Below are 18,544 nucleotides of genomic sequence, written 5' to 3' on the forward strand. Positions count from 1 at the left end.
GACATCTTATATTTAATTAATATAAAAATTATTTCAGTCGGTAGGAGGTCGGCAAATTAAAATTTAAATTCACTTTCATTTCGAAATATCAGGAAACGTTTCTCCCATACGGATGAAACTTCCGTACTTTAGTTTAAATATTCCTTTTAATTAAATATTTAAATATATTAATTTAATCGGGAAGTCTTGGCTAACGTCAACGCCGTCATACCAGGACTCTCAAATCGTGAAAAAAAAAAATATTAGGTACCCTGGATTTTAATAAATAAAACGGGCGTTGAGTGAGTTTCGTACGAGGGGATATTCACTCGGCTTAGTCGGTCTAGACGCTGTACTGGCGGTAATTGCAGGCAACCGTAGAAGGTGTAGTGTTTAGCCTCTCGGTTGACTTATTGATTTATTAATTGCTTATATAATCGGGTTTTGGTTTTAAGATTTAAAAATCGAGATTAAAAATTCCTTTTATTTTAGATTTCGGGCGTTGATAAATCGTAAATTATGAAATTTTGGTTCATATTCCAGTTTTGAAAAATGACCCGAATTATTAATTAGTAAACACACCCTACTATTTTCACTTTCTAATTCCACCCATTTTTAATTAAGCCATTCTATGGCCACTTAATTATTTTAATAAATAAATTCAATATTTTTTTAGGCTTAAAAGGTAAATTGGTTTAAAAATGAATAGACGGGTTATTTTATAATACAATTATCTTAATTTTATTTAACATAATAAATAATATTATACAACAATTATTTGTTTTTGGCAAAGAACCGAAGTTTCCGGTCGAATTTAAGTGTTGTTAGATTCGATGGAAAAACTGTTTGGGAAAAGAGATATAGTTAGGATACGTGGTGGTAATTGGTGACGAGGTAAAGTATACTTACTGGTAGCTTAACCGTGGTAGGCTCCCAAAGCACCGTATCCGAGACCGACTGGAGCGGCGGCAACGACAGCGCGGGCTGGGTGGACAGCTGCAAATTGGCAAGATATTAATTAAGTAAGATAACTCGCCGAGTACTGGTTAATTGTCTTACCAGAGTATCCGTAGCTAGCGGCGATGGCTGGGCGGGCAACGGCGACACCTCCGAGTCCGGCGTATCCGTAACCGAGTGGGGCAGCGGCGAGAGCTGGGCGGGCAACGGCGACTCCACCGAGACCGTATCCGAGACCGAGTGGGGCAGCGGCGATGGCTGGGCGGGCAACGGTGGCGTATCCGAGTCCGGCGTAAGCTGGGCGGGCGACGGCGACACCTCCGAGTCCAGAGTATCCGAGTCCTCCGTAAGCCAAAGCTGGGGCGGCGGCGTATCCTCCGTAAGCGATAGGGGCAGCGGCTACCTTGGCGACACCGACGGTTTGGGCACGAACGTCGTAACGGGAGCTAGCGGCCAAACCGTGTCCGTAGTTGGTGGGGTGGACCATGTTGTCGACGAGGTCGTAGGGGCTGGCGAGACCACCGGCGCAAGCCACGGCGACGAGGGAAGCGAGAACGATCTAGTATCGAGACAAGGAAAGTAATTGAGATGGTAACCCGAGTACTTGAGCAAAGTTAAGGGGTGAAAAGAATAGTGAGGCAAATACTTACGAAGGTGTTCATGGTGAGTTTTTTAGTTTTTGAAGTAAAACTTGATAGTTTTAAGAAGGTTTATGAAGAAGTTGATTGTGATTATTTAGGGATTTGATTGGGCTTTATATACTGGTAAATCGACCTCAATACTTTATTAAGGAATAGGCTGATTCGAGAACACACCTTCTTGACTCCATAGGCGGAATCGGAAGGTTTTACCAATCAAGAATATTTTTGGGAGGGGGTCTGCCGCTAAAAAGGACAAGGTTCTCCGGAGAGATAGTCGCAACCACTAATGTCCAGGAAACCATTTATAGACAGGCTTTAAAGAGAGATACGGTTTTAGAGCGATTATCTCTTTATCGAGACGAAATATAATTAGCATTTTTATGAAATATTTCACCCTAGGGGAAGACTCGAACTTTGGAAATTTAGTTTTGAAAGTGAAAGTAACTTTTGCTTTTATTATTTAACTCTGTATCGGTTATCACTCCCCCCCCTCCCCAAACCCGGTCTTGTTTAGCCCACTCTCATTTTTTGGGCACGTTTTGTCTTTGAAAAACAAAGTGCCCTAGTAATCCAGTCAAAGCTTTCTCTTCACAAATCAAAGTAGAAATTTTGAAATTTTAAAATTGCGGACAGGGCATATTGATCATTTCGAATTTTGGACGTTTTTGCCTCGTTTTAGCCACATCGTGATGCGCATCGTGGGGGTACTCACTCACGTTTCCCGTTATTTTCACACTATTACAATTATAACAGAAGTAAATAAAATTGAAGTAATCGTTTTAAAACAGTTAAAAGTAGCGTATCGAGGGGCTATTCACTCAAATTTTCTGTACGCCTGTTAAGAACGGTACCATGGATAAAGAATGCGCGTGATGAAATTTGTTTTCACTCTACAGGATAGGCAACTCCCTATCTCGAACGACAGCTTATTCTGTATATACTCTGTTACAACATCGGTTGTCAGCATGCGCAAAGCTAGGTCTTTATGTAACGTAGCTTTTTACGTGCTGTCAAGAAACGAAAAACTTCAGGATCTTCAGGATTTAAAATATCCGTGAGTTTTTTAGCTCGAGTGCACGGACCTCTAGGCCTTAGTTTCAAATACGTGTAAAATTGCCTACAGCCTACTACACGTATTTGAAACTAAGGCCTAGAGGTCCGTGCACTCGAGCTAAAAAACTCACGGATATTTTAAATCCTGAAGATCCTGAAGTTTTTGTCTCTTATCAGCACGCACAAAGCTAGGTTACATAGAGACCTAGGTTTGCGCGTGCTGACAACCGATGTTGTAACAGAGTATATACAGAATAAGCTGTCGTTCGAGATAGGGAGTTGCCTATCCTATAGCGTGAAAACAAATTTCCTCACGTGCATTCTTTATCCATGACGGTACGATGTGGCTACTATTTATTATCAAAACGTAGAGATGCGTCTCTCTTAATGTACCACAAAGAAAATTATGTTAATCTCTATGGAGCTGGTTCAATAATATTTTGCGAGTTAGATCCAAAGTTTCGCGACCAAGGGGGTATACTTTTGAACAATCTAACTTGACAGCACTAGCAAAGGCTGAAAAGGTGTAGTATCTCATTTCTCGTAGTGTGAAGTTAAGGTATAGGATTCAAAAAAATTCGTTTTGAACCACGCGGCGTTAGCTCACGCGCCAGCACGATATAAATTTCATTAAAAGTTTCAATTCAAATCTCGCACTCAAATTCACCATTTTCTATTCTCAAATTAAGGTCACGTGACTTTTTCAAAAACCTTGGATGCGCATGAAAAACATTCGACGCTCAACAGGATGTGCAACTCCCTATACTAAAAAGTAGACAAGTCGATACTAGCGTTACCTGGCTATCAGCGCTGGAAACCCTCGTGGGAAAAATAAAAAATACTGGACATGAGAAAAAAAACAAGCGCTACCTTCAGGGTTGGAAATAAGGTGGATTTTGTTAGTGGCCCTCGGGACCAGTGACCCCTCATGTTGGAATTATTAAACTGGTCCTTGGGACCATGCTGTGACCCTCGCATTAATTAATTTTACTGGTCCCATTATAAAATTTCTAAATTGGTGAGAATAAGAAGCGCGTAAAGACACAAAAGTAAAGAAGCTGAAAGTTCTAATTGATTTTGAATTTTTCACTGTAGAAAAAGTAACGTATCAAAATCAAAAACAGTTAACTTTTATTTCTAATTACAATTTTGCGACTAGTTGCCACTAATAATCAATCAACATGTCTAATGATATTTGAAGTTCTTCATCCTTTTCTGAACTATCCTTATTGCGTATTTGCGTTTTACATAATTTCGGTGGTCAATAATACCAGAAGGGGATAATAGAAGAAGGATGACACTCTGTATCCTCTTAATGCTTTAGTTATGTAACGTCATTCTTCCCAGGCTCACCCTTTTAGTTTGCTTTCCCGCTCATCAAACTACAAATGGGCATCGCACCGTAAGGTGAATTCCATAATTGTTTGGCACTAAATCCCCAGCAATCATCCCACAAACCTCGTCTTGACGTGGGACAAAAATGCACAAGCGCGTCTTGCCAAATATTTAAACGCTAATAGAGTAATGATGAGGGAACTATTTATCACGCATGTGATTCGTTTTAGTAACCTTGCTCTAAATGTTCTGATGTTGGGAAGAGTGACGTTATACTTACCCCGCTTTGTGGTACACTTCTCTCGAAGAGAAGTATTATATACTTCTGATAATACTAAGGTTAGTTTCCCCGAGATGTGCGCTAGCTACAAACGTTACAGCAAAAGCGTTCCTTGGTTTCTTGAGGTAAAACTAATTAATTATGGGCTAGAAAATCTGGCTGTATAATCTAATACTTTTTAAAAGGCATGTTTTGGAACGCTTCATCCATGGAGCAGTATTATATGAGTCTTAAATATATTTAAGGCAATTTAATGAAACTTATTGTTTTTACTCCATTGAAACTACTCCACGGAAATATTGCTTGTCACCATGGATGGAGCAGTATTTAAGGAAACAAATTTTATAGGAACTTTCGTTGTCACTAATTGCTTCATACTTAATTGTACTTATGACTCATAGAATATTGCGCTATATATGGTACTACACTGAAGCTTTGATTTTCACTCTGTTAAAATTAGTGGTCTGAGGTTAAATTTATTCCACGGATATATTGGAAGTGAAAACGCCAAAGCTCTTCCCCCACAAAACCGTTGACGTTTCAATTGGCATTTTCCACACAGATATTTATAATGTAGGCGAATGCAACGTCATAACATGGATAAAGAATGCGCGTGAGGAAATTTGTTTTCACGCTATAGGATCGGCAACTCCCTATCTCGAACGACAGCTTATTCTGTATATACTCTGTTACAACATCGGTTGTCAGCACGCGCAAAACTATTTCTCTATGTAACGTAGCTTTGTACGTGCTGTCAAGAGACAAAAAACTTCAGGATCTTCAGGATTTAAAATCGTTCAAAATATCCTGAAGTTTTTTGTCTCTTGACAGCACGTACAAAGCTACGTTGCATAGAGACCCAGCTTTGCGCGTGCTGACAACCGATGTTGTAACAGAGTATATACAGAATAAGCTGTCGTTCGAGATAGGGAGTTGCCTATCCTATAGCGTGAAAACAAATTTCCGCACGCGCATTCTTTATCCATGGTAATAACGCCCAGGTCCTCGTGGAAAGATGGTCCCTTAAGCATATACTCATAAAAGAATTAAATCTTACTCTGCTTTGCGGTATACTTCTCACGAAGAGAAGTATTATATACTTCTGATAAAACGAGTTGGCCTAATATGGGGGGTCAGAAATATTTTGAAATCATATGATCAGTTTATCATTTTTAATAGAACACACATTTTTGACAGCTATATTTGTTAAATACTTGTACGAGGAAGTTTTACGGCTGCCGTGTTGTTCAATATTGTAGTTGTTTACATCATCGGATAACTTTTGTATCGTTTTTGTGTTTTTTTCTTTGTATTTTCTTGAATTCTTTACACATACCAAAATAATTTGTCTTCGACAAAGATATTATTACATATATTAAAACATCTATTTTTTTTGTTTATTTTTTTTTCTTAAGATAGTGCAACGCACGCAAGTACCGTTATAACAGGACCATTATTATATATATATATTTTATATTCTTATATATATAAAAAAAGAACAGCCTAAATGCGTAATAATAATATAATAATAATAATAATTTTAAATTAATTATTATAACAGGATCATCCTGGGAGAAAAAAAAATAATTAATTAATTAACCGGTGTAGTTTTAATTAAAATTAAAACTAATTAAAATCATCAGAAAGTTGTTTTTTTTTCCATAAAAAAATTAATTTTAACATTTTTCATTTTTCTTTTTTTTTTAGTATTTATATTTTCACCATTTTTTTTTTGTTTTTTTTTTACACCCGCATCCAAAATATATAGTTTTGTTTTTATTTTTTAATTAGCACCAAAGCTGAGTGTAATGATTAATATTTAAGGGGGGGGGGGGGGGTCAGGCAATGGGTTAAAAATTGATCATTAATATTACAATTAAACATGTTTAAATATAAAAACAAATTAATTAACTAAAAAACAAGAGACAAAAAACAAAAAGGATTGAAAAAAACGTAATATTAAAATTATAGTTACAAAAGCACCACTTTATTTTAATTTTAATTAAACCCTATCTGTTTAGAAATTAATGCTTAATTAAAAAATATATTGTACAATACAATTTAATTTAACAATTCTATATTATATTTTTTTTTACCTTGTATTTTTAGAAATAAATCAATTAACAGTTGAATTAAAAATAATTAATTTAAAAAGTGCATGTTTTTAATTTTTTGACTAAAAAAATTATTTTAATTAATTTAAAATTGTAAAATTAGTAATTACGATCCATATTCTATTCTTTCTTGTTTAAGGATGGCACTAAATATCTATAATTGGAAGAATTTTTGATTGTGGATTTTAATTAACGTAAAACTGGTTAATTAATAATTATTAAATATATAAACGACAACAAATTTTAATTATTTATAACATTTCTTTTTTTTTTTTTTTGAGGTTTTTCTTTTATCTATGTTTATTTTAAAGGACCCGGACCAATTTTTAAAAATTCCTAAATTTAACTAAAGGGATATATATATATATTTTTTTTTTTTTTGATATTTAAATATTATTTAATTTTTTTATTTTTATAATAAATAGAAGTTTATTAAATTTTTTTTTTTGTTTTACTATTTTTTATTTAACGCTAAATTTTTAAATTATCTTTTCCTTTTAAAATATCTTTTTTTTTCTTCTTACAAACACGCACTAATTATCATTTCCATTTCATTTTAATGATAATAAACAAACAATTAATTAATTAAAAACTAAGCTCTAAAAAAGTATGAAATTAAAAGTTGCAAAAAAAAAAATAAAATAAAATTAAAAATATATATATATAAGATTAAAAACCCAAGATTAAAAGTAAAACGCGATCTTTTTTTTTTTTCATTTTTGCAAAATAGTAATTTAATATTTTTTAAATTCGGATATAAATTTAAAAAATAATTAAATTAATTAATTAACCCACTTAATTCAAATAGTTTGTTTTAGAGTTAGAGAGCTGGGAATGTTTTAGATTTAATTAACCTTTGTCATTAATTATTATTATTTTAAAAATTAAGGTCCGTATTTCAGTCAAATATTTTGCACGTTGACTTTAATTTAATTAATTAAGATTAAAACTAAATATCTATTCTAACACAACTAATTTTTGATATGGGTTACGTATTTTTTTTTTCTTATCAAGTAACATTAAATATTTAATTACTAAAGCAGAAAAATGGAGGGGAGCAAAAGGGGGGGGGTAACGTTTAAATTGTTTACTGTATAGTATATTTGTTTGTTTATTTCTTCCGACATTTTTTTAAAAAATATATATATAATATTTACACACACACACACACACACGTCGAAAACTGTTCATGCACGCACAAAATTAAACGAGAAAAAAATCTATTTTAACTGTACACTTTTTGTTTAATTTTAATGTTTTTTAAATTTTTAATTTAAATTTTTTTTAAATTTTTAATTTAAAGTTTTTTTTTAAATTTTTAATTTAAATTTTATTAAATTTTTCTCACGTGGACTTTTTTTAATCATTGCGTTTAGTAGATTAATTAAAAAAAAAGTGTGCCTTAATCCTCATGACATTTTTTTTAATAAGTTTTAAATAATTAACGGAAGACGATTTAATTTTAAACTATATGGGTTCCAAATTAATTAATTAATTAATTAAACCAATTTAATTAATATTTGTACTAAATATTTAATCGGGTTTAGCGTTTTATTTTTTGTTTGTACAAAAATAGTGATTATTATTTTGTTAATAAATTTGGTCGGGTTTTGTTTTTATCATATTTTGATTAATTAAAAATAAAATTAACTCAAAATATTCTAATTAGGTGCGAATCTCATATATATATATATATAATTGCGTATACTTAAAAAGTGACAAAGGGTAAAACATAATTAGTATTTAAATACCAATTAACCCCGTAGAACTTGGACCTTAACAACGTAATTAAAGAAATTAATTAATTAATTAAATATTATTACAAATATTTAATTTTCTCTGTAAAATCATCAGTTTTGAATTATTTATTTTACGTCAGAGAGAGAAAGAGAAAGAGTAAGAGTAAGAGTGTGTGTGAGAGTGAGAGAGAGAAAAAAAATAGGCCATTAAATGTAGACCAGCACATTTACGGAAGTTAAGCCTATTTTATTTTCCGTTTTTATTTTTATTTAACGTAATTAAAATTCATTTATAATAATTAATTAATTACGGAGATTGGTGTTGGATTATCTGGCTTATTTTTTAATAAAGTATTTTAAAACCAGTATTAACGCGCGAAAAGTGGTCGCGAAAGTAATTAACGTACTTTCGACTTCAGACGACCAAAAACGAAAACAAAAATTATCGTAGGTAAATTAAAATAATAAAGAATGAAAAGAAAATCTCAGGAATATTTAAAAAAAAAAAGAAAAAACGTTCCTAACTAGGAGATGAAGCGTTCGATAGCCATGGCGACTAAAATGGCAAAGAGCGTAAAACCTAGTAGTATAATCATGGCCCACTGTTGATCAGTTAATGGTTTTCGTTCGCTAACTAGAGCGGAAACACCGGCAGCGGCGTACGAAGCCGAAAACCTTCGTAAACCGTTGCCATTCGTAGAAGAGTTACTTCCCGTTCCGTTGCCAGATTGATTTAGTTGACCGAGATTTTTATTAGCGGCGTTTTCGGGTTGACCCAACGCGACGGAGGGACTCCAAGCCCCTTGCAAGGTTTCGCCGTCGCTACAATGCCTAACCGCCGCCACCCGAACTAAAGACGAAGATTTCGGTGACGGAGAATCCAAAGAGTAACGAGTTTCCGTTCCTTGATAAACCTTCGTTTTCCGAAATAAATTTAAAGCGTACGTCTGGGTTACTTAACGGAGAGAGAGATAGAGAGAGGGGGAAGATAGGTAATTGAGACTTACGGCTTTGCAAGTATTTTCTTTCGGATTCTGTAATTGTAGAATGTAAGATACGGGATCTTCGCCAACTGGCTTGACGGCTATCCATTCTACTTGGCACGAACTAGACGTTGTCCAACTGACTTTAGGGGCTGCGACAAGGACAACAATCAATTTTACGATAAGCTACTCTCAGGGCGAAATTATATATTATAACTAGTAATTAAGCGCGAAATTATAAGTCCCGATTAAAGATTTTAATTGCGATAGTTAACTACTATTGTAGCAACTTCGTAACGAGCGCAATAAGACTAAACGGCTCGCCATAGCTAACTTATCGTCCTGTACTTATGTTAGTAGTACTCTAACAAATTCTTTAAAGCTAGAACGAGAATTGCAATATAAAAGCAGAGTTGCGCGGCGAAATTGCAATAGAAACGCGCCTTTAGTGCCGAAACGAAGGTATTTTACGGTGTAAAAGGAAATAACTGTGGACGTACCTTTAAGAGACTGAGGCAGGGCTTTCGTAGTTTGGAAGACATATTCTCGAGAGTAGGGTCCCTCTCCTTCGGCATTGGAAGCCATGATCCGGAACTTGTACTCGGCGCATTCCCGCAACTTACTGACCTTGTGCGACTGCGAAGTGCCGACGTAAACGGGGACGAAGCACCCGCTTCGACTATTCTCCATTTCCAGCGTGTAATGAACAAAGTCGGCATTCCTCCCTTCGCCCCATTTCAGCTTCAGCGCGTTCTGCGAGGCGCCCACCAAATCCAAGGAGGGCGGAGTGGGCGGCAATCCTCGGGTGGTCACCTTAACCGAGGAACTAAAAGGTCCCGGCCCGATGGCGTTGGCCGCTTGGATCCGAATTCGGTACGAGGTTTCCGGGTTCAAATCGTTGATGGTGTACTCTGGGGGTGAGGTCCCGTCCGTGTCGTTGTCGGGAATAAAGTCAAGGACCCGGACGATTTCTCCGGAACTTGTAACTTCCAGATTGTAATTGGTAACGGGGGAACCGTGGCAAGATGGCTCTTTCCACGTGATTGTCACGCTATTGGCTTCGCAAGAGACTAATTCGATAGAAGCTGAAGAGACGCCCGAGGGAGACGAGGCTTGCGTCACGCACGACGCCACCTCGCTAAACATACCCGGACCCGCGCTATTTACAGCCTGCAATATCAAAAGTTAACGCGGATAATTAGAAATTATTACTATTTAATTAAAATTAATAAATCCCAGATGGTAGTGATAGCCCACCAGTTAGAGATACTACAAAATGGCGACCCACATTAGTAGTTATAGCCCACCTGCACTTAGTGGTATTACAAAATGGTGACCCACATTAGTATAGCCCACCTGCACTTAGTGGTATTACAAAATGGTGACCCACATTAGTATAGCCCACCTGCACTTAGTGGTATTACAAAATGGTGACCCACATTAGTATAGCCCACCTGCACTTAGTGGTATTACAAAATGGTGACCCACATTAGTATAGCCCACCTGCACTTAGTGGTATTACAAAATGGTGACCCACTTTAGTATAGCCCACCTGCACTTAGTGGTATTACAAAATGGTGATCCACTTTAGTATAGCCCACCTGCACTTAGTGGTATTACAAAATGGTGATCCACTTTAGTATAGCCCACCTGCACTTAGTGGTATTACAAAATGGCGCCCCAACCATGTAATACAAACAAATCCGGCCTATTTTGCACTTTAAATTGATCAAAAGTAATTAAACAGGTTGAAAACTTACTTGAACTTTAAATAAATATCGCGTGGCGGGAATCAAACTTTTGACTTCGTGATTTAAACTCGTACAAACGTGAAGCTAAATCAGACGGGTAAATTAATTTAAATTAAAATTAAAATTAACATTAAATTAAAAACTTACGAGAGAAAAGGTGGCTTCGTAATCAGTTTCTCGATCTTGATTTTGACTCCAATCTATTCTGTATTCGCCAATTATGGCTCCGTTATTCAGGGGTTCCTCCCAACTCAAATAAACGGAATGAGGCGAACGACAAGTCACCTGCAAGTTTGGGGGACAATCGGGGGGACCAGCCCCACTCACCGTTTCAAAAGGCTCCGACCAAAGTCCAGCCTAAACACCGTCCGTAAACACAGTGATCAAGTCTAAAATTGGTCTAAAAGTTCATTTATACTTACGCCAACTCTATTGCTGGCTCGAACTTGAAATAGGTAAGGTCGTCCGGGTAGAAGACTAGCTACGACGCAATCCGTTTCTCTTCCTTTAAAAACTGACCTGGTTTTATTATCGGGTGTCGTCATGTCAACTTCGTATTCCGTGATAGGGGAACCTCCGTTATAGTCGGGTGGAGCTACAACCACAAACGACAGACAGACGGACGACACATTGAACTCCTAAGTTAATAACTAAGTTAACTTAACTTACCCCATTTTAGATGAAGTAAGAGCGCTTTGGGTTTCCCGTGAAGTCGCGGAGGAGCGCAACGTCCCGGCACTACTGGAGATGTCGTAACGTAACTCGGCTCGGAATGCTGTTAAAAATATTATATAATGGTTATAGAAATCACTAATTGCCTTTAAATAAGCACAAAAAATGGTCAACGGAGGTCAAAGAAGATCAAATAACGTCATAAAAACTCACGTCACTATGTCCTCCGACACTGCTACACATAACTCGAACCCTATAGGTGGTTCCCGGGCTTAAATTATCGCACTGACATTCGTTATCGACACCCGAGTAAATCACTTCGAATCCTTTCCCCTTATCGATTTCAACAACGTATTTGGTCACGGGGGAACCACCGTCATCTTTTGGCGCGTCTAAAAACGCAAACCCTCCCACAATTAATTAAACCCTAATCTAAATGAAATTAATTAAAAGAAAATCGGCATCCTTACCCCATTCTAGTCTAAAGGAATTGGAATGAATCTTTCCCTTTGGTGACGGTTTCCCGGGACATCCCGGTTTGTCGGGTAAAGTGGAAAAGGCGACGACTTTACTCCAAGGACTGGCGCCTTCTTCGTTAAACGAACATAATCGGAATTTATACTCGGAATTTCGTCTTAAACCGTTACAAACGGTGTACGATGTTTCTCTTCCGTTATAAACGGGTAAGAATCCGTGCCTCTGGTTGATTAATTAATTCGATACAAATTAATCGTCGCGCCGCGTCTCTTAGACAGTGGGGGAGGGCGGGATTCGCAAACACTTACGGTCGTCTCGTCTTCCATTTGCAAGGTAAACTCGTCGTCAATGTTAATTCTCTTTTGCCATTCCAGTGCCAGCCTGGAAACGTAAGAATTCCTCAAAACGGGAGGCGAAGGTTGAGGCGGAACGCTGCCGCTTGTTGAGAAATAAACCACTTCGCTAAAATCGCTAGAACCCAAATCATTTCGAGCCGATAAACGGAACCCGTAACGAGTTGAAACGTTCAATTTGGGCACTTTAAACTGTTTCTGAAGGCCCGAGAAGATCTCGACAAAATGATCCTCGCGTCCCGTACCTTCGTCGTATTCTAAACTAAAACTGGTCAGTTTGGAACCATTGTCCAGCGGTGCCTAAAATAATCAGTCGAAACAATCGGACTTTGGGTCTATCTCGAGCAATTATACTAAAGATACGTACATTCCATTTTAACATAAGACTAGTCTTTGTTTTCGATACTAGTTTTGGCGAAATTGGAATGTCTGGTTCGCAAGCTTCCGTCTGACAAGACGTTACTGCGACAAAATGACGCGTTAAACTTAGACGACAGACTAAAACTATTTTAACACCCGACTTACAAAGTGATGGTGATCCAGCGATACCATCAAAAGTTGCTCTGACGCTATTTCCAAACAATGCCATATTTAACTATACTTAAACTAAACTAATTAAGAAATAATAACTTACAAGAAATGATATTCGGTGGCTGGTTTAAGATCCTTGACTCGAGATTCTAATTGTTTGCCTCTGAAAACCAATCTGGATCGGGCGTCTTTATGATCAACGTCCGAATTGGACTTGCGATCCGTCACGTACAATTCGTAGACGAACTCGGACTCCTCAATACCCAATTCTTTTAATTTGCTTCTCAACGTAATTTCAGTTTTCACGTTGGCTTCACTCGATGTCAGTTCGCTCGATTCTGTTACAATTACTTCGCCGGAGGGAGCGACACTCTCGCCTTCCAAAGCGCCGGTTGTACTCTCCTTCCGCTCCTCATTGACATTATTCTCACTGTTTGTCTGCTCCGAAGATTGGTCAACTTCGCTGGTTTTGGTCGTTGGTGGTCCCAAATCAGGTGCTTTCCAACTAACACTAACGCTCCTGGCACTAATGTTTGTTATCTATCGTTGATTAGAATTAAATTTCATCACGATTAAAATTAAGGAAATTAACGCGAAAATTAAACGTAATTACGACTGAAATTAACGCGAAAATTAAATGGCATTACGATTAAAATTAACTGCAATTACGACTAACATTAACGCGAAAATTTTATTTAATTACGACTAAAACTAAGGCAAAATTAAATGTAATTAAGATTAAAATTAACGCGAAAACTAGATGTAATTACGACTAAAATTAGCGGAAAAATCAAGTTTAATTGCGATTAAAATTAACGCGACGATTAAGTTTAAGTTAAGATGAAATTTTAATTTAAATAAAAAATCTTACCGTAGGTACTTCCAATTTTGAAAGTACTTCTTGAACAAACACGACATCTTCTTCGTCGTCTTTAAAATTAAGTTAATTAAATAAGAATTAAATACCTAATCAAATCATTAAAAACACAGTATTTACGTAAGTCCCCCCAAAAAAGACTACCAAATCATCCATAGGTCTATAACAACAACTTCCCCTATAAGTATAAGACCCCCACCAACCTTGGCTATGAGAACTGTTATCCTCTTGGCCGTCCGAACTCTGAACCGAGGAGACGGAGGATGGCGAGTACCTGGTGGATCTGAAGGGGGCGCTTCCGGTTCCTTTCCTCGCTCCGCCCCCTTTCTTAGGGGAGTGGTTGGGGGAAAGGAAGGCGGAAGATGTGGGCGTTCCCGTCATCAAGGGGTGTGGTGGAATAATCCCTCCCGATCCGACACCAGCGCCGACGTGAGGGTACATTTGTGGCGGTAATATATGGATAACGTCTTTTTGATTACGAGCTTCTAGTTTTTTCTTCAGTCTATAGAATTGTTTTTGGGCCCTTTCGTCTCGAATACCGCCAAGAGCCGAGCCCGCGGGTGGCGCGCCGCTAGTAGCGTTTGGGTTCATTTGATTGGCGTTCGGCGCTACCCAAGAGGAAGAATCAAGCGCGAAAGAACTTTAGTAACGCGGTTCTAACTTACAAGGAGATTATAAATATACATTTAAGCGTACGCAATGGGGAGAATACGTTAATTTCATCAGGAATAGCTGTATTTTAGAAGTAGGAATGGAGAACAGAGTATTGTGGGCGCGCGTCAAAGTCCCGGACCCCCTTCAACGGGACGGGGGGTATGAAAGAAGAGGCGGATGGGTCATAGCGACAGAGGTAAAAAAATTACGTATTTTTCGCCGTCCCCGTCAGCAAAGTCATCAAAACGTAGTGAGCCAACAAGATAATTTAAAATTTTCGTTACGTGTTGGAGGGAGGGGCTCTATACTGGGCTATGAGTCGGACTGAAGTAAATACTAACCGTTTTCCATTCCTGCTTCTAAAATTGCATCTATCCCGGATTTCATAATTTCGGTTGAGAGGGGGAGTGAACTGTGTATCCCCTACGTTAGGGGCAACTTTGTACTAGAGAATACTATTTGCCCCCGGAAGGGAAGGGGAGGGGGATATCACTAAGGTAAGAGATAGAGGGTTATGACGTTGCCGTATATGGAAAAGAAATTACTCTATTTTTGAATGGACAAAGGTCTTTTCCCATCCCCTATAAGATAGGTGAGCTTTTTGACTCACCAATTTGCAGAGCGGGATTATTTGACTTGTGCAGATTGTTGTTGTTGTTGTTATTGAGTGTGGCACCATGATGGTGGTGATGATGATGGTGTACGTGATGGTGGTGTCCAACCCCCCCAGGTCCGGTGGCACCAGTTGGCGAATTTGCAGCTTGTAAATTTGCCCCCGAGGAAGACGACTGGACGATAGACGACTGTTGATTGGGTGGTGGCGTTAGACCACTCCCCCCGCCTCCGCTATTTTGCATGTGCGGGTGAAACTGAGGGTTGATGTAAGGGGGAGGGTAACCGTAGAACCCACCCTGACCCGATGACCCCGTACCGTTATTTGGACCAGCTGGATTCTTTAAACAAAACAAATAAAAAAGACCTAATTAGGGAATATAATTTTAAACAATTAACATATGGCAGCTTTCAAAGCTTCACTGTATTAAATTATAAGGGTAAATTAAGTAGCCAGTCTAGTAATTATCTGTAGTTGGTTACAAGCTTAAAATGTGATATAAAACACTACCGAATCTATAGAAAGACTCAAATTCACTGTAGCCCTTCACAGAAACATATTCCACTCAAATACAACGGAAACATTTGAAAATCAATGATGATATACACTTACGAGTCAAGATAGCGATGATAATACCAATTTAAATACCAGTAATTAATGTGAAATTAGTTTTAAATAAGAATAAAGCAATGTTACCGCGACCCTGCCTAGGTTTCGTTGGAAGCTGGCGAACGTAACAACATAAAGAGAGCCACGTAGCTAAACACGTAGACGTATATATACATACACATATAACGAATTTACAAAATGATAAAGATATGATGATATGAGGGGAAATACATAAACGCTATTATAATATAATCATAAGTAGATAAGATATGTTCCATAAGTTTGTCACTGATTACTAAGAGCTTGTCATGAAGTGACGTTGATGAAACGTCATAGATTTGAGGTAAAGAGCCGCCTGTCAAATGCTTAGCACAGACTAAATAAGAAGACAGACTGCAAAATTAACCACCGAGTGTAGTCTATTCTGTCGTCGTTACGAAGTATAGATAGTGTCATACTTATGTAAAATATCTTACAAACTTATGATATAATCAATTATAAAGATATAAAAATTAAAATAACTCTTAGATAATTAGATGAAACAACTTAATCTAGAGTTTAAAAGTCGCATTTGTAAGGCCCATCCCCAAATTATAATTATTAATTATATTTAATTTAACTAATTAACGCTTAAATTAAACACTTAAAAATTTCTTAAAGTGACACTTAAATGCGCGGGCAAAGTCGACCATTCATAATGTACATAAAATCCTATTAATGTTTTTAGTGTAGGTGTAACTACTTTTGAGCTTTTTGTTAAACTGGGAAATTCCGAAATCTGTTTTGGCAATCATATTTTTACAAACGAGTTTAATCCACATATGTAAAAAAAAGTAACTCTTCTTTCTGTCATTTTTTGACGAGCATGACGTAATATGGCGCCTATAGTGCAGCCTACAACCATTTTTATTCGATTTTATCCTTATGTTAAAAAAAGACAAAAAAAAAGAGAGATGAAATGTAAAGATCTGTTGAAAACGCACTGATGCGCGTTTCCCCCAGCTTCAACTAAACGGAAATTACCTTCTTTTTTTCAGGATTTATTCAACAAAACCGGAAAATATCACACACACACGATAACGATTCTAGGTCTAAAATGTTTCAATAACGTCACGCGATAGGCCTAATGCTACACGCTAAGCCTAAACTGAAATATTTTAGGCTTACAATAATGTAATCCTATAGTTTGAATTTCTTTTTTAACAAATCTAGAATTAGGCCCAACGATATCAATGCCATCGGGGAGAAGAGGTAACGATGAAGCTTGATGGAGAGAGGAATGGAGTGGTAATAGCCTATGATGCTGCCGTTTGTAGCCCCATCTATACGGCAACAAAACCCTCCCAGCATCCTCAGCGTTTAAGTAGGGTCATACAGTACATAATCGTAAAGGACGTCCCCTCTGTCTTAAAAATAGAAGCTAGTTCTCATACAAATAAAATGGCGCTACACGGCAGCGCCTACCGAAGGGTACGGGGCGTGTGCAAGGTACACTGGGAGTTTTTCAGTGTACGCCCATCATCATTTCACTACATCTTACTTCATTTCTCCCTACTGCTCCATCCCTTTCTCCTTCAAGAATCAAGATACGCTAAACCTAGTTTTCAAACTAACAACATCTCTGGAGTTAGGCCTAAATACGTAAGCCTCGGCAATAGTCTAAAAATGAAAGTGAAACTTAAAACGACGGTTGTCCAGTTCTTTAGGAGCCCTATTAATCAAAGCTAAGGTATCCTAGCGTGACACCAAGTACAATGATCCCGCGATCTTGTTGGCCCACCCCCTTCCCCCCTTACATTTTGTTGGATGCACTCTCTCCTAAAGATTATCTTTTAAAATATTTATTATATTTCTGAAAAATATAAAGCGAACTCTACTCACTCTCTCTCTCTAGCAATAATAAAAGTTAATTATTTCCATTTAAGGGCGTAAAATTGTCTGAAGGATATCCTTAATAATAATAAAATGACAAAATTAGTTAAATATTTTCTTAATTAAAATTAAACGAAAAACTGACTCACGTTCTACGCATCTACAGAAAAAACTAAAATGTACAGTTAATTTTAAAGGGCGAGTAACACGCTTTAGAACTAGGAGGATTGATACCACCATTTACAACAGGAGCCGAGGCTACTTGGTACTGCAATTTATCCGCCAAGTCAAGGCCGAAAATAAGAAACCTTTCTTAAAAGACATGTGTCCAGTGACCCCCCCCCCCTGTTTGACTGGAAAATTTATAGAACATTGTCCACTGGACTGTGCAAAAATAGTGTCACAACTTCATAGTCAAGCTACCAAAACTTCGGAAAAATTTATTGGTCAAAATGTCCAGTGACCCCCATAGTTTTTAAATAAAATTATTGGACATTGTAAAATTTCATTGGACAATGTCCAATGTCCTGTGTTTATTTCCGACCCTGCCGCCAAGACAAGTACCCTGACCTCCTGGTGTAAATGGTATCAATAATTCTAGTTATTAAACTATGTATTATTGGACTACAGGGCTAACGTCGCCACTATATATAATACCAGAAGTGGTATGAGACTAGAAGTGAAGGGCTCTAGCATTGGTAATAGATCCTGGCACTAGTGAACAAATTTGAGGATTTTATGCCGCTTCCCACGCGCTAAAACTAGAGAGAGAAAAATTGGTCGAGTTCCAAAAACATTTCTTACCCCCTTCCCCTCAACCTAAAGCCGCCGAACACGGACCCGGCTCCTTGAATCTAGTTCGGCCGTCTACCACCGCGAGCGTCTCACGTTTTGGAGGGAAAAATTCTGAAACCGCCACTAGAGGGCCAACCGTTTGTGTTTTATCAAGTCTTTTCACTAATGCCGAGTGAAGAATTTGGTTAGCTCAATACTTCTAGTATCATACCACTTCTGATAATACTCGGCTCGGTATTTGGCGAATATTCGCTCATAA

The 18,544-nt window shown here is 37.4% G+C and overlaps 2 protein-coding genes across 3 annotated transcripts in view; both read right to left on the reverse strand.

Annotated features, from left to right (window-relative positions):
• Positions 1–693: 693 nt before the first annotated feature.
• On the reverse strand, positions 694–1,728 carry LOC149588320 (uncharacterized). Its single transcript, XM_089863108.1, has 4 exons — positions 1,587–1,728; positions 1,039–1,495; positions 889–975; positions 694–821 (listed from the first exon to the last, which is right to left on the reverse strand). The coding sequence occupies exons 1-3, from the start codon at positions 1,596–1,598 to the stop codon at positions 896–898; spliced, it is 549 nt and encodes a 182-aa protein (XP_089719234.1). The 5' UTR covers positions 1,599–1,728; the 3' UTR covers positions 694–821; positions 889–895.
• Positions 1,729–5,402: 3,674 nt separating this feature from the next.
• LOC149588321 (fibronectin type-III domain-containing protein 3A-like) overlaps positions 5,403–18,544 on the reverse strand; it is a 33,093-nt gene continuing 19,951 nt past the window's right edge. For both annotated transcript variants that reach the window (XM_089863099.1, XM_089863100.1), the window contains 16 exons: positions 15,007–15,349; positions 13,946–14,350; positions 13,737–13,795; positions 12,969–13,405; positions 12,860–12,903; positions 12,702–12,796; positions 12,290–12,634; positions 11,975–12,203; positions 11,718–11,896; positions 11,502–11,607; positions 11,255–11,427; positions 10,980–11,189; positions 10,842–10,916; positions 9,582–10,251; positions 9,106–9,233; positions 5,403–9,012 (listed from right to left, as the gene is read on the reverse strand). In XM_089863099.1, coding sequence (XP_089719225.1) covers positions 8,623–9,012; positions 9,106–9,233; positions 9,582–10,251; positions 10,842–10,916; positions 10,980–11,189; positions 11,255–11,427; positions 11,502–11,607; positions 11,718–11,896; positions 11,975–12,203; positions 12,290–12,634; positions 12,702–12,796; positions 12,860–12,903; positions 12,969–13,405; positions 13,737–13,795; positions 13,946–14,350; positions 15,007–15,349 — 3,888 coding nt within the window. In that variant the 3' untranslated portion in view covers positions 5,403–8,622. The remainder of the gene's footprint in view (positions 9,013–9,105; positions 9,234–9,581; positions 10,252–10,841; positions 10,917–10,979; positions 11,190–11,254; positions 11,428–11,501; positions 11,608–11,717; positions 11,897–11,974; positions 12,204–12,289; positions 12,635–12,701; positions 12,797–12,859; positions 12,904–12,968; positions 13,406–13,736; positions 13,796–13,945; positions 14,351–15,006; positions 15,350–18,544) is intronic.

This window comes from Phalangium opilio, unplaced genomic scaffold (genome assembly GCF_054372755.1).
Source record: "Phalangium opilio isolate 3A_F unplaced genomic scaffold, DU_Popi_V2 ptg000662l_1, whole genome shotgun sequence".
In the NCBI taxonomy this organism is placed as follows: Eukaryota; Metazoa; Arthropoda; class Arachnida; order Opiliones; family Phalangiidae; genus Phalangium; species Phalangium opilio.